The sequence below is a fragment of the Clarias gariepinus genome, chromosome 8, assembly GCF_024256425.1.
Source record: "Clarias gariepinus isolate MV-2021 ecotype Netherlands chromosome 8, CGAR_prim_01v2, whole genome shotgun sequence".
In the NCBI taxonomy this organism is placed as follows: domain Eukaryota; kingdom Metazoa; phylum Chordata; class Actinopteri; order Siluriformes; family Clariidae; genus Clarias; species Clarias gariepinus.
The window spans coordinates 11,947,616-11,960,083 of NC_071107.1; the positions used below are offsets into that span (position 1 = coordinate 11,947,616).

General features: G+C 39.8%; 1 protein-coding gene across 1 annotated transcript in view; it reads right to left on the reverse strand.

The window, feature by feature from the left end:
- Nucleotides 1-12,468, reverse strand: part of galnt2 (UDP-N-acetyl-alpha-D-galactosamine:polypeptide N-acetylgalactosaminyltransferase 2) — a 95,945-nt gene that overhangs the window by 24,933 nt on the left and 58,544 nt on the right. The window contains exons 4-6 of the mRNA XM_053503019.1: nucleotides 1,926-2,024; nucleotides 1,623-1,690; nucleotides 1,312-1,377 (exon numbers count right to left, since the gene is read on the reverse strand). Coding sequence (XP_053358994.1) covers nucleotides 1,312-1,377; nucleotides 1,623-1,690; nucleotides 1,926-2,024 — 233 coding nt within the window. The remainder of the gene's footprint in view (nucleotides 1-1,311; nucleotides 1,378-1,622; nucleotides 1,691-1,925; nucleotides 2,025-12,468) is intronic.

Here is a 12,468-nt window from a genome sequence, read left to right on the forward strand (position 1 = left end):
TGCAAATTAGAAATCAGTCTGCGGTGTAGAAAGCTGTTGGCTAATGTGGCCACGCCTAGGAAGATGTCAATTGAAACACTGGAAGGAATTATACAACTCCTTCAGGAAGAAAATCTGGTCCAGGTATAAACAAAACGGGAAGAAAAAAAAACACGGGCAGACCAAATAAGACGTCAAAGCATCAGGATGGGAAAATTGCCTTACAAATAGAAAAATGCTAACAAAAAAAGGGAGGGGGGGGGGGGGAATAGTTGAAATATAATTTACAGTTTGTGATGGAATGGAACTATATGAAATAAACAGAATGAAACAATATTTCCATACAGTATAGAAAAGCCAGCATTACCACCTAAAGAGAAGAAAACAAGGTCACAGTGGGCTATAGAGACGCAATCATGGAGTGTGTATGGTTGGATGGATATGATATTCAGTGATGAATCACGAATCCGCATTGACCAAGGAGGTAATGCTGGAACTTGTGTCTGGTGCTGTTCTAATAAAATATATATAAAAAATGACTATGTGAAGACAAAGCTTCAAAAAAACTAAAAAAAAAAAAAATCACATCTTGGGTAAAGTAAGAGGGGAGGCGGAGACGGCAATCATTACCTCAACAGTCAGTGTACAGGGGTGCATTCAAATTTCTTATTTCATCAATAGCAAATAGGACTCATGATGAAGTCACTTGTCAGAATAAGAATGTATCTCACCACAGAGCATAAAGTGTTGAAGCTTTTCTTCAGGAAAGACAAATTACCTCCGTCACATGTTTATGGTGGATATTAAAAAGAAATGCTCCATCCTAACAAAACTCCACCCTGCAAAGCTGATGTGCTGACCACTATTTGAGAAAGTTGGAACCAGCATGATGGAGAATGCTGTTTTTCATTAGTGACGCCCATGCGTTAAAGAATTCAGGCCATCATAAAAGCCAGAGGAGAATCAAAAGTACTTTATTTATTTATGTATTTATTTATTTATTTATTTATTCATTTTTTGCTGGTGTTTTATTTATTTATTTATTTATTTATTGCTTGTAATTTCATATTATTTTTTTCCCATTTGATCTGGAACAAAATATGCCATTAATAAAATGATAAAAATTGCTTAAGGTATGTTTCACAAAGCAGGAATGCGCAGCTATTCAACAAAAGTGCTTTTGAGTGATAACTGTGATTTGTTTATTTGCTATAACATTTTACCCAAGTTAAGTTTTAATTGGAAAATAATGCTAAAGTTACAGGAACCATATTGAAGTCCACTAAATCAGAGCAGACATAACTTCACCTCCTCCTTAAATAACACACTCACCTTCTCGCCTATCGTTTCTAAGAACCCGGACTTTCTCGATTTTCCCGAGCAAGGCCCCGTCTTCAGCTGAAACAACAAATGAAGAAGAAGAGCTTGTTTAAACGCGGTCGGACACAAAACAGACACTACAGCCCAGGAAACAGGATGCTCGTGTCCATTTCGTCAGTCTGCTAATCGGGTCACGTCAAGACAGAACAGAGGAAATGAACTCAAATCGAGTTCTGTACTTAGTCTGGAAAAATGAAGGAAATACAGTAAGATGCGTCTGCAGGAGGGATGCGTGTGGAAAGCTTGGAGACGGGAGCACTTACGGTTGTCGCTGTAATCGTCGACCAGGATGATCTCTTTGACGAGGTGGGGAGGACTCTTCTTTAGAACACTGTGGCGAGAGGTTCAGGAGTCAGACGGGCTCTGTTTACACGACAGCTTTACATTGTGTACTTTAAACAAGTGATTATACTACACGTTCTCAGCGGGGGACAAAATGGAAATGATGAGAAGGGGCTGTACAGCACTGCACGCTGCGCGTGAAGTGCTCTCTAATCTTATGCAATTGGAATACAGTAGACACTACAGAGAGCAGTGCATGAAGAGCTCCAGTGCTGAAAACTCACCTGATGATGGTGCGTAATAAAGCGGACCGAGCTTCATTATGGAAGGTGATCACCACGCTGGATGAGGGCAGATCCGTCTTCCACTGCTTATGGCGACAGCTGCAAAAAAAAGACAGGAATTGTGAATATTTAGAATTTACACCACAACCTTTTTTTTTCATTTATTTTAAATATTCAATTCATATATGCAAATTATTCATATTTCACCCTAATACCAGTCAACAGTACAATTTAGTATATTTTTTCTTGTGAACATAAGCAGAAACCCCTGCAATGGCACATGGCAATGCAATCCAAAAATGTTTCGGCGTACAACAAATGATACACAATTTATTCTTCTGACTTCATTTCAAGCCTGTTCCATATAAATACATAAATAAATCAGACAGACAGCTAAACCAATAAATTTATTTAAAAAATGTAAGAAAATTCATGTTGGCTTGCTCAGTTACACTAATGAGTTCAGACTCATTGACAAATTACAAGTACAAATGCTTGTGTAACGCAACGTTAAGCATGAAACATGAGCACACGAGCTCATCGGGGCATTGAACCAAGCTCTCAGGCAGATACGGCATTACTCAGTGCTTTTACTTTGCGACCAAATGATGGAAATGAGGACTCTGTGATTCCGCTTAAGGGCCTCATTAGAATTAGAAATCAGCGGTTTCCATAGCAACATAACACACATAACTCCAAAATGGCTAGTAAACTATACTGTAGCATCATTTTAAATGAGATATACACACAGGGTCAGCCAAAAAAAAATTAAACACACTTTTGGAAAAGAAAAACTTGTATAAATATTTTAACACATACCTACATGCATACATATATACTTCTATATCTATCTATCTATACACATATACATACACATGCATACATACACACATATTTACTTTATTTTATATATATATATATATTTATATCAATATACACTTCTATAAGTATGACAAATTAGTATAATTAGGACAATTTATTTTGCAAAAAAACAAACGCGCCAACTTTAGAGTTTTTTTTATATAAATAAATTAAATTTTACACATCTCACTTATAAAGATCAGAGGAAAAAACCTTTTTTTAAAAATTATGACAAAACTTGTACAAATGTCAAAATGTCATCTCAAACACCTACAAAAACAAGGTGTACAATAACAATTACACTAAATACCATTAATCCAACCGAATTACTACTTAAACCAACAAAAGTGATGAGAACCACTTCTACAATAATAACTATGAAAATATCTACAAAAGGACTAATACTACAAGAACAAAGAATAATACAAGAATAATAATATCCCTGCTTTTATTTTCAGATTGTTCATTCTGTTTTACAGAACAAGCCGGACATCTGGCCACACAGGTTTGAACTCGGCACCTATGGGGATAATCCTGTGGCCTTTTCTTTAGTTAAAGGTGAGGGAAGTGCAAACTCGTCTCTGTATCGCTGCCTGGGGTTCAGATCAGGAGCCTGCCAAAGCGACTTATCGTTATTGTCCGTGAGAGCCGCACCACTCCAAAAGACAGCACTCGTACACACGCGTACAGGGCATGCACTGCAGATCTCTGTTTAACCTCAGACCAGAGCAGTGTGTGGGGAAAGCAACAACCTGATCTCATGCAAAATTTAAAATTCACAGCATATCTACAGTACGAGGATTCCAAATATTTATTTGCATGACCTTGCTGGAAGCTCAAACGGAATGTGGATTTTGTACATAAAAATTTATTTATTTCACACACACACCTTATGCTGAGCTTCCTCTTCCATTAACGAGTAAAGAGCAGCACACACACATCCATCACTGTATCACTGGACAGACTCGAAGATGAGCATTTCTGAAGCAGATCTCAGTAACATCATTCTCCACTTCCTTCTTCCAGAAGAGGACTCTTATATACCCTATAGGATATTTCAAATATCATAACCATAATCTCCTCAAGAATGGATCAGATGATCTAAAACCTTTGCAACCGTGAAGTCGTTTCTATTTCATTAAGATTTGCACTTTCATGCTGATTTTTTCACTCTCGAGCTCAAATAAAAATATAAGGTGATTGAAAAGATGCACCGACCCACAAACAGACCAACTCAAGCTGCCTTCCCTTTCGCAGTTCAATCAGCGGGGTGTATTTCTTATAAATTAAATTTGCAGCGCTGCTTAAGTCCCACGATCACGCCACAATTCCTCAGAGTATTCAGCCTTAATACCAAAAAATACACATTAAAAAACACACAAAGTGGTATATTCTCTAAGGAAGAGAGACCATATGCTCGCCGTAGTTATTTCAGCTTTAAATAAAGTGCTTTAATGACAAAGGGCAAATATCACGTGTCCTTCTAACCCCAGTAAACACCTGGATGTCCAAATGCGTCCAATGTTTTATTAACAACAGGCTGACGGCACAACGGCAAATCCCATTAAATGTAGAAGCACACGAGTGGCAAATAAAATCTTTTAAGGGTGTACTCAGTCTTAGCCCAGACACTCGGGTCTGACCCTGGATCGATCTGTTTAAGGGTATAATCACAGATTTATATTCACCCAGACGAATTCTTTCCAGACTGCAGTTCGATTAGACAATTTTGTATGTCTCTTTGGTTCGGGACAATTTTCTCTTTTTATTTTGCAAGATTAAAGCTAAGTGCGTTGTTTTTAAACTTGTAATTTATGTGGAAGATAATCAGGGCAGCACGGTGGCTTTGTGGTTAGCACTCTCGCCTTACACTTCCAGTCCAGTATGGATAAAGTTTGCTTCTTCTCCCCATGACTGGGGGGTTTACCCCAGGTTCTCAGGTGTCCACCCACCGTCCAAAGGCATGCAGAGTAAGAGGATTAACATTTCATATAATGTATGATTGGGATGGTGTGCGCGCTTGTGCCCTGTGATGGTTCGGCACCCAATCCTCTGTGCCTTGTTCCCTGGGATAATCTCAAAGTCCCTTGTGACCCCACACATTAATGGATGGATGGCAACAGATATCAGCAGGTTCAGCTGCATGCTTATCCAGATTTAAGAAGTCAGACTTACAATTATAACATTTTAATCCATAATTCAAAGCCACAAAACATGGACTCGTGTAAGTTTTTGGCTTTGTTAGCAAAAATACTTATACAGTATATAAAGGATAACTTATTTAGGGTAAAGGGTGTCAATTTGTTTGCTGCAGCAGTGTTGATTTGCTGTTATTTGTTGAACTTGGAGTTAAAAAGTATGTCTCGAGGTCCTACGCAGAAATCCCCAGGTGAGGTACTGTTCTCTTTTTTGTTTCTCCTATTTGATGTACCCATCTCACACACTATGATGCAGATCAATCTCTGCTATCCATTTCACCCAAATGAGGATGGGTTCCCTGTTGAGTCTGGTTCCTCTCCAGGTTTCTTCCTACTACCATCTCAGGGAGTTTTTCCTTGCCACTGTCGCCGTCGTGCTCGACTTGTTCATCAGGGACAATCATATCATTTTGATTCATACACAGTCACATTTCATACAAACCTAAACTTTGTGTAAAGCTGCTTTGCGACAATGTCAATTGTTTAAAGCACTATACAAATATAAAATTGTTTCATGTTGATTGCCCATCGTGCAGTTCCGTGTGCACAGTAAGTTTTAACTGTAGAAACAGCAGATATGTATTTATAGAAACCAGCGATTTCAATTGGAGCCAACACTAGTGTCAGAGCTGCCGTTACTCAAAACTGTATGAAAAAAAGATCATTAAAATCTATTTTATTTCTATATACAGGTACTGGACTAGATCCGGACCACATGGCAGGTCGATCCGGACCACATGGCAGGTCGATCCGGACCACATGGCAGGTCGATCCGGACCACATGGCAGGTCGATCCGGACCACATGGCAGGTCGATCCGGACCACATGGCAGGTCGATCCGGACCCGGCTCACACATCAGGAATGCAGTAATACAATGTAATTAAGAGTACGTTTCCAACTTCGAAATAAATATACAGTAAACTTTTTAAACTGTTTTGTAGTCTATGTGAAGATCGTTATGGCGATCCCAGCTAGAGATTAAGGCTAAACAGAATGGTTTGATGAAAACAAGCGTACCAGAGAGTTCGGCTATCAGTTTGGTTCACATTCTGTCCTGCAGGCACAGACAAGCGCGACTTCAGCACCTTATGTCAGTGTACACCACGTCCCGTATGCAGTGAGGATGTCACCATCCAAATATGCAATGAAAAGATCAGTGTCTCCGTCCAGCGACCACACCTTTTTAACGGCCCTTTAGGGCATCCTATAACTGTTAGTTAAATATGATTTTTGCTCCTACAGGATCTTGTTGTGTTGTCCTTTAAGGTTGGTTTGTTTAGGCAGTTCATGCATCCAGTGCCCACCCGTTATAGGTTCTGATAGCTCTGAGCAGATCTTGTGAACACCTGTAAACTTTATGTTTAGTTAAAAGTTGGAGCTGTTTAGAATCACAAGTAACAATTTGGATGAAAACAGAGGCATTTCCTTTGCTTTAACTTGAACTCTGTCTGACACTTGAATGTAAAATTAGAGCTATTTTGGTTAACATCTGACTGCAGTCAAACCGTTTTTCCACTAGGTTTGAATGCAAGTTTAATAAAAGTCAGTTTCTTATCACCAATCGCTTCTGTTCTTTGACCGTGAATAGATATCAGATTTAGATTCCTTTAAATGTTAAATCTGAGAAGCCCTGCTCTACATGCTAAATTGTGCTTTCGTGACATGCATGTCTGTATGACTCAGAAAAACTAGCCCCCTTATTCAGGCCATTACAGCCTCTATTTAAATGGATAGTAAAGAACGTACTGAGAAATATGCCGTCTTTTTATTTCCAATTTAAGCCTCGTCCCAAATTCCTCTTGCTGTCTTTGTCTATTCAGCTGCACAATGAGCCATTTCTGTCTTCTCCCTACTCCTGAACTGAAAAGTAACTGCATCACGCGGCGATCTCGAAACTCTTTCATCAGGTTATCACATTAAATCCATTAAATCCATTACATACAAAAGACTGCAATTTTTCTTGCTCCAGAAGGCGACGATGATTAGATAAAAACCCGGAGTGCACTTCTGAGACTAGAAAAAGAAAAAAAGAAGAAAAAAAAAAACTCAGGATAACAACTTGACAAATTCAAGTGACTACAGTTTAAATAATAAATATTTAGACAGAAGCAATCAGGTGATAAGCCAACAAATATGTCTTTTCATTAAGAACTCTTGGTTACAGTGTTAAAATCTGGGGAAATAAAGTACAAAGCCTGCTTAATAGTGCATGGTGATAACGGATGAAGACGTCAAAAACATTTTATATCACCAAAACATAATCAGCGTTCCTGTCGTATTTAGGAAAAGCCTATTTAAAATCGGACTCGGCCACGTCTGACCAACAAACAGAATGACCTCCGAGCTGAACCTTCAAACAATGAGGCACTTTTCTGGTGCCTATGATAAGCAATCTGATTTCTCAGCTCTACAGTACTCTAGCCACATATCCTCATAGCACTCAGCATGGCAGGAGTACTGACTACCTTCAAGCTCGCCTGCTGTGCAACCACGCATGCCAACACTGCAGGAAAAACTTTCTGCCATGCATCCAGTGCCCACTTGTTATAAGTTCTGACAGCTCTGAGCAGATCTTTATAGAGGAGCTCCAGCAAATTTCAGGCAAAGTGTAACAAAAACACAATCTTTATTAATGCATTTATTTTTGGATAATTTCTAACTTTACACAAAAGTAATGTTCCATTAGTACGAATAAAAAAAGTTGTCTTGGATACGAGTCAAGAACTTTGACATGAGCTCGGCTGGGTGCTATGCTTATTTCATTTCCACACTGTCAAGAGACATAAATGAATGTCTACTAGAAAATAAGCTCAACTCAGTGAAAAACAAGCCTCATAAATGTAGTTTTATAAATCCCTTACCATGACTGTAGAAAAAAAAGGAACAATTTCACTAATTTATTTGTCCTAACAGGCAAATACGTTAAGACAGCATTTGGTTCCCTTTTATTTTTCTTTCCTCAGTGCAGCACACGAAACCCTGAAGTAAGATACAGAATCAAGACTTCCTACTTCTTCCCTTATTTTTCCTAAATTTACTGATAACTGACAACTACTGACGATCCAGTATCAGCTGGGGAGGGTCAAGGCTTCCTGTACGACACATGAAGCTAACACCCTACATCTTTTTAATCTGCTGCTTATGCTGTGTATCAAGGCAACATACACTAATCCAGCTCTACGAAGTGCTATCTGTCCTCTTCCACATGCAGTAGATCACAGACACCCAGGATTGTCTACCTTCATTGTGACTGACCGGATAACAAGTACGTGATCACATATGCCCGAACATCACAGCCAACAATGCTGAAAAATCATTAGGATGTGAACTTGTGGTCTTGGTGCACAAATGACACATATACACCAAAACCCTAGGCCCAGTATTGTGTACAGTAGGTTTCTCCTTGTGCCACTGGGGCAGCTCTGGCCCCTCAGGGCATGAATCCACAAGATGATTGTGTTGTTGTGTCTGGCACCAGAATGTTAGCAGAGGATCTCTTAGGTCTAGTGGATTGCGAGGTTGGGCCTCCATGGATTAGACTTGTTTGTCTGGCGCATCCCATGGGTGACCTCTTCGTCTGCTGAAAGGTACTTTGCGTCCTCGCATCAATTATGGCTGTATAGCCAATCACGGGCATCTGTGACTCATGCAAGCGGAAGGAGAGGATAGCGCTGCCCTCCGAGTGTGTTACGCCAACCCCAACAGTGCGTGAGTGAGCAGTTAGAAAAGATGTGGCCGGCAGGCATCACGATCACGTGGTTGGGTGGAAACACATGGGAGTCCTTTGGCCCTCCCTGACTCGTAGTAGCCTTGATGTGGGAACGCACCAGTGACGGGTGGGAATTGGATAGGACTAAATTAGGGAGAAAATCGGGGAGCCTTGGGTGCTCATGATCTATCTTGTCACAAGTTCACTGGTACTTGTATATAGTTGATACTCAATGCGTTACATTATTTCTCTGCCGCCCCACTAGAAATAAAAAAAAATATATTGTGCAAACAACTTTTTTTTTTTTTTTTTGTTATACCAAACAAAATAAACTTGATGAAAGAAGCACGGCCTATACAAGCACTTTCTTGAAAATGCTCATTTATTAGAGTGGCTCCAGTTATAACACTGCAATGAGCCTTTAACCTTTAACTTGTTTTCTTCAAATGCCTACAGAATAAAAAAAAGGAGACAAGATTTAGAGCTCAGCTTGCGCTATTGAACAGCCAAAGACTTTCTGCCTTTAAGTTTTGCTGAGAGCACAAACACACCGAGCCTTATAAAGGGGAGGACAAAGAATTAATGAACTTGCTTGTAGAGTCCTTGAGCTGATAAACCATTTCAATAAAGTGTATCTTGGGGTGTCCTTGGAGGAGGGTGTTATCTTTACCGCTCTTCTTAATCTTTAATTGATTGCAGGGGTGTTCATTCAATTCCCTTTTTCCTTCCCTTTCTCTCGACAAATGATCTGAGGTTCAAACGAAGCGTCTCGTTTAATAGCTTCTATATAATGAATTACATTTTTTAAGCTGTAGTCAATTCCGTGTTAAAAGCTTCTTTACTGGATTTCAGTTATAATCATTCAGGTTTATCATCAGACCACAGCACGACTTTCTTCACCAACAAGGAGGAAGGGTACAACATGAACAAACATGACAAGAACTAATTGCATTGCTCAGTCGAATGAAAAGCTCGCTCTCACATACGCTATGTTATGCATTGGGATGAACCCCAATCATCCTCCACACTTTAACACTAAAGATAAGGGAAGTAGGAAGTGATAGAAATTCCCTTAGACAGGAGAGGGAAGAGTGTGAGGCCCGAATTATGGAGTTTCCACAAGTGATGAGTGAACGTTTACTTCGGCTTTGTGCTTCGTGTTGACTTCAGCCCATAATCCCATGAGTAATGCTCTTGCAGAGCCGTGCTGATGGACTGTCTCGATCCTCCCAAGTTACAACAGACACTTGAACAAGTGGACTTGAGAAAACAAATCAATAACAGGACAGAACAGCACTAAAACTCCAGGTTTAAAAGGAGCAGACACAGTAAGCACAAGACCAGGAATTGATCAGATGGTCACCTTAACAGATGTTGTTTTCCCGTCCTCCTCCTTTCACAAAGCCAGTTTTATCTTTCAGAGATCTGCTCATGGCAGACTAATGCAAATATAAGGTACGCTGTTCGAATATTTACACTGGAACGTCACCTGCTGCTACGCTACATAATTAACTTGCGCTTGCCAGATTCTGTGTCTCAACCGTCAGCTAGAGGAAGCTGTTCTATAAATAGTCCAGCTGACTGTGTGAAACATATTCTATAAAGTCCAAGACCAGTCATGAACCAGATTTCCCAGAGACAATAAATTACGGCTTATTAACGTCGGGCAGAAAGTGTTGTGGTGTGATGTTACTGGGATCAGGCTCGTGTATGAGGATCAGGGGATTCCTCTGAATGACTCCGCTTCTGGATGTCAGCAGGAAATCAGGGAGTCGTGGCAGTGCTCTGCAGCTTCACACGCTAAAGCGCAGCCTGACACAAACAGACTGTGCATCCTGCCTGCCAAGCAGCGACCTTCTGGAACTCGACACATGTTGAAGAGACAGCAGTGTGTGCTGGTATTACAACAGATAAACACCTAAATCCTCCTGCTGTCCACTTCCCCACAACTTTTAGCCTTTCACATAACTGTGCTTTTTATCAAAGCAAAACAATATTGCACAAAATACATTTCTCAACTATTCCACAGTCATAACTTAGACCTTAACCTGGTAAAATCTGAACACTTCCGAAAATACATTTTAGATGTGTTAAAGAGCCCGCGACCCTGAACACAGGATAAAGTGGTATGGACGATGAGTGAGTGAGTGTGTGTTAAAGGGGACCTATTACCCCAAATTTTTTTTATCATTTTTTAGACATTCAGACATGTCCAGTATGTGTCTACAAACAAATGTAAGGGGAAAACAACATTCCCTGCTTTTTGTCAGTTTTTTTTTCCATTTTTGCATTAGCTGAGGCTAAACAAACTGAATTAGAATTGCACCCTATTGTGACCTCATATAAGAAGATACCTTGCCTGTTGCTTAACTCGAATGAGCTCATTAACACGGACAATGGAACGACACAAGTGATTTCATTAAGAGAATGTTGGCCAATAATTTATTTATCACCCCAAAAGTAAAAAAAAAAAAAAAAAAAGTTTAAATAGACAAACTGCATTAATTCCAAACTGCACATATATTAATGTTGTAATGTAATGTAATGTAATGTATAATTTCATGTTGCGATTAATGTGCACCAATAACTAGACCAGTAGAACATACAGAAAACACACACGAGCACTTAGAAGTTCAATATAGAACAAATAGTTACCTTAATTTTCCAATAAACCCTTAAATGTTCCCAAAAGGAAAGTTTTCTCTAAGACTGGGCAGACGCTAGACGGATTCAGACTAAGTTTAGCCATGAATCAGCCCCAGACTAACTTTATAATCATCGCCAAATTTCAGCCGTTGTCTAATGTGCAGAGTGAGCGGGGCCCCCTTACCCAGGTCACCCCGGGAATGACCCAGGATTTTGCTCCAGACGGACAGGACGGATTTTCTGGCGGGGTTGAAACTTTACTCAACTGTCTTGCAGTGTGAGCAGGCCCACGGTCAGACTTTTTCACAGTTTTGCCCATATTCCCTGCGTCTCCTCACCCGTTTTCCACCCATACTCATTTTTCCCTCTTGTTTAGTTTCCAAGTTCTAACAAAAATGGCTATGAGCATCTCTACTTGTCTCTTTTTTGAAAAAAACTGTAAGCAGGTGGCAGTCTTGTTTGAATAGAACTTTACTGCGATATACACACCTGTTCAGGGTTCTGTTTTAACATACGTTGTGAGCACTCACATTGCGTATGGTGTGAGCCGTGAGAACACAACACATCAGACAAGATTGATAGAAATTCTAGTGTCTGCCCGGCTTTAGTAAGTAGTAGCCTTTTAAAACCAGTTAATTCCAGAGGTACACAAAACCGTTCTGAAGCATGACAAAAGAATGGCAAGGTGGAGATGCACGTGGGAGATTAATCAATTCTGCATCGTTTGCATGCACACCCATTCCAGAGAAATCCATCTGACTGACAGGATAGGATTGTCTTGTGCTCAACAGGGCGTCCTTCACCATTTAATTGTCGTGATAATTGCACAAATTATCTAATTAAGATGTTTGCCAGTACTGAAAAGTATATAATAATTACTTACACTCCACATAAATTTCCAACTATGCATATCGTGTCTGTAACCGTCATTAAGGTCGATATTGCGATTCCGATTTTTAGGTGATTGTTTGTTCAGCACTAGTCTGAGGATCTGTATTAACAAAATAGTTTTTTCTGAAGGATGTTTCAGCTGGAACATTAACGGAACACTTCATGGGATCTCTGAGACCTGTGGTAACCATTTAAAGAACATATGGGACCTTTAAACAACATTGACAAAATGAAAGA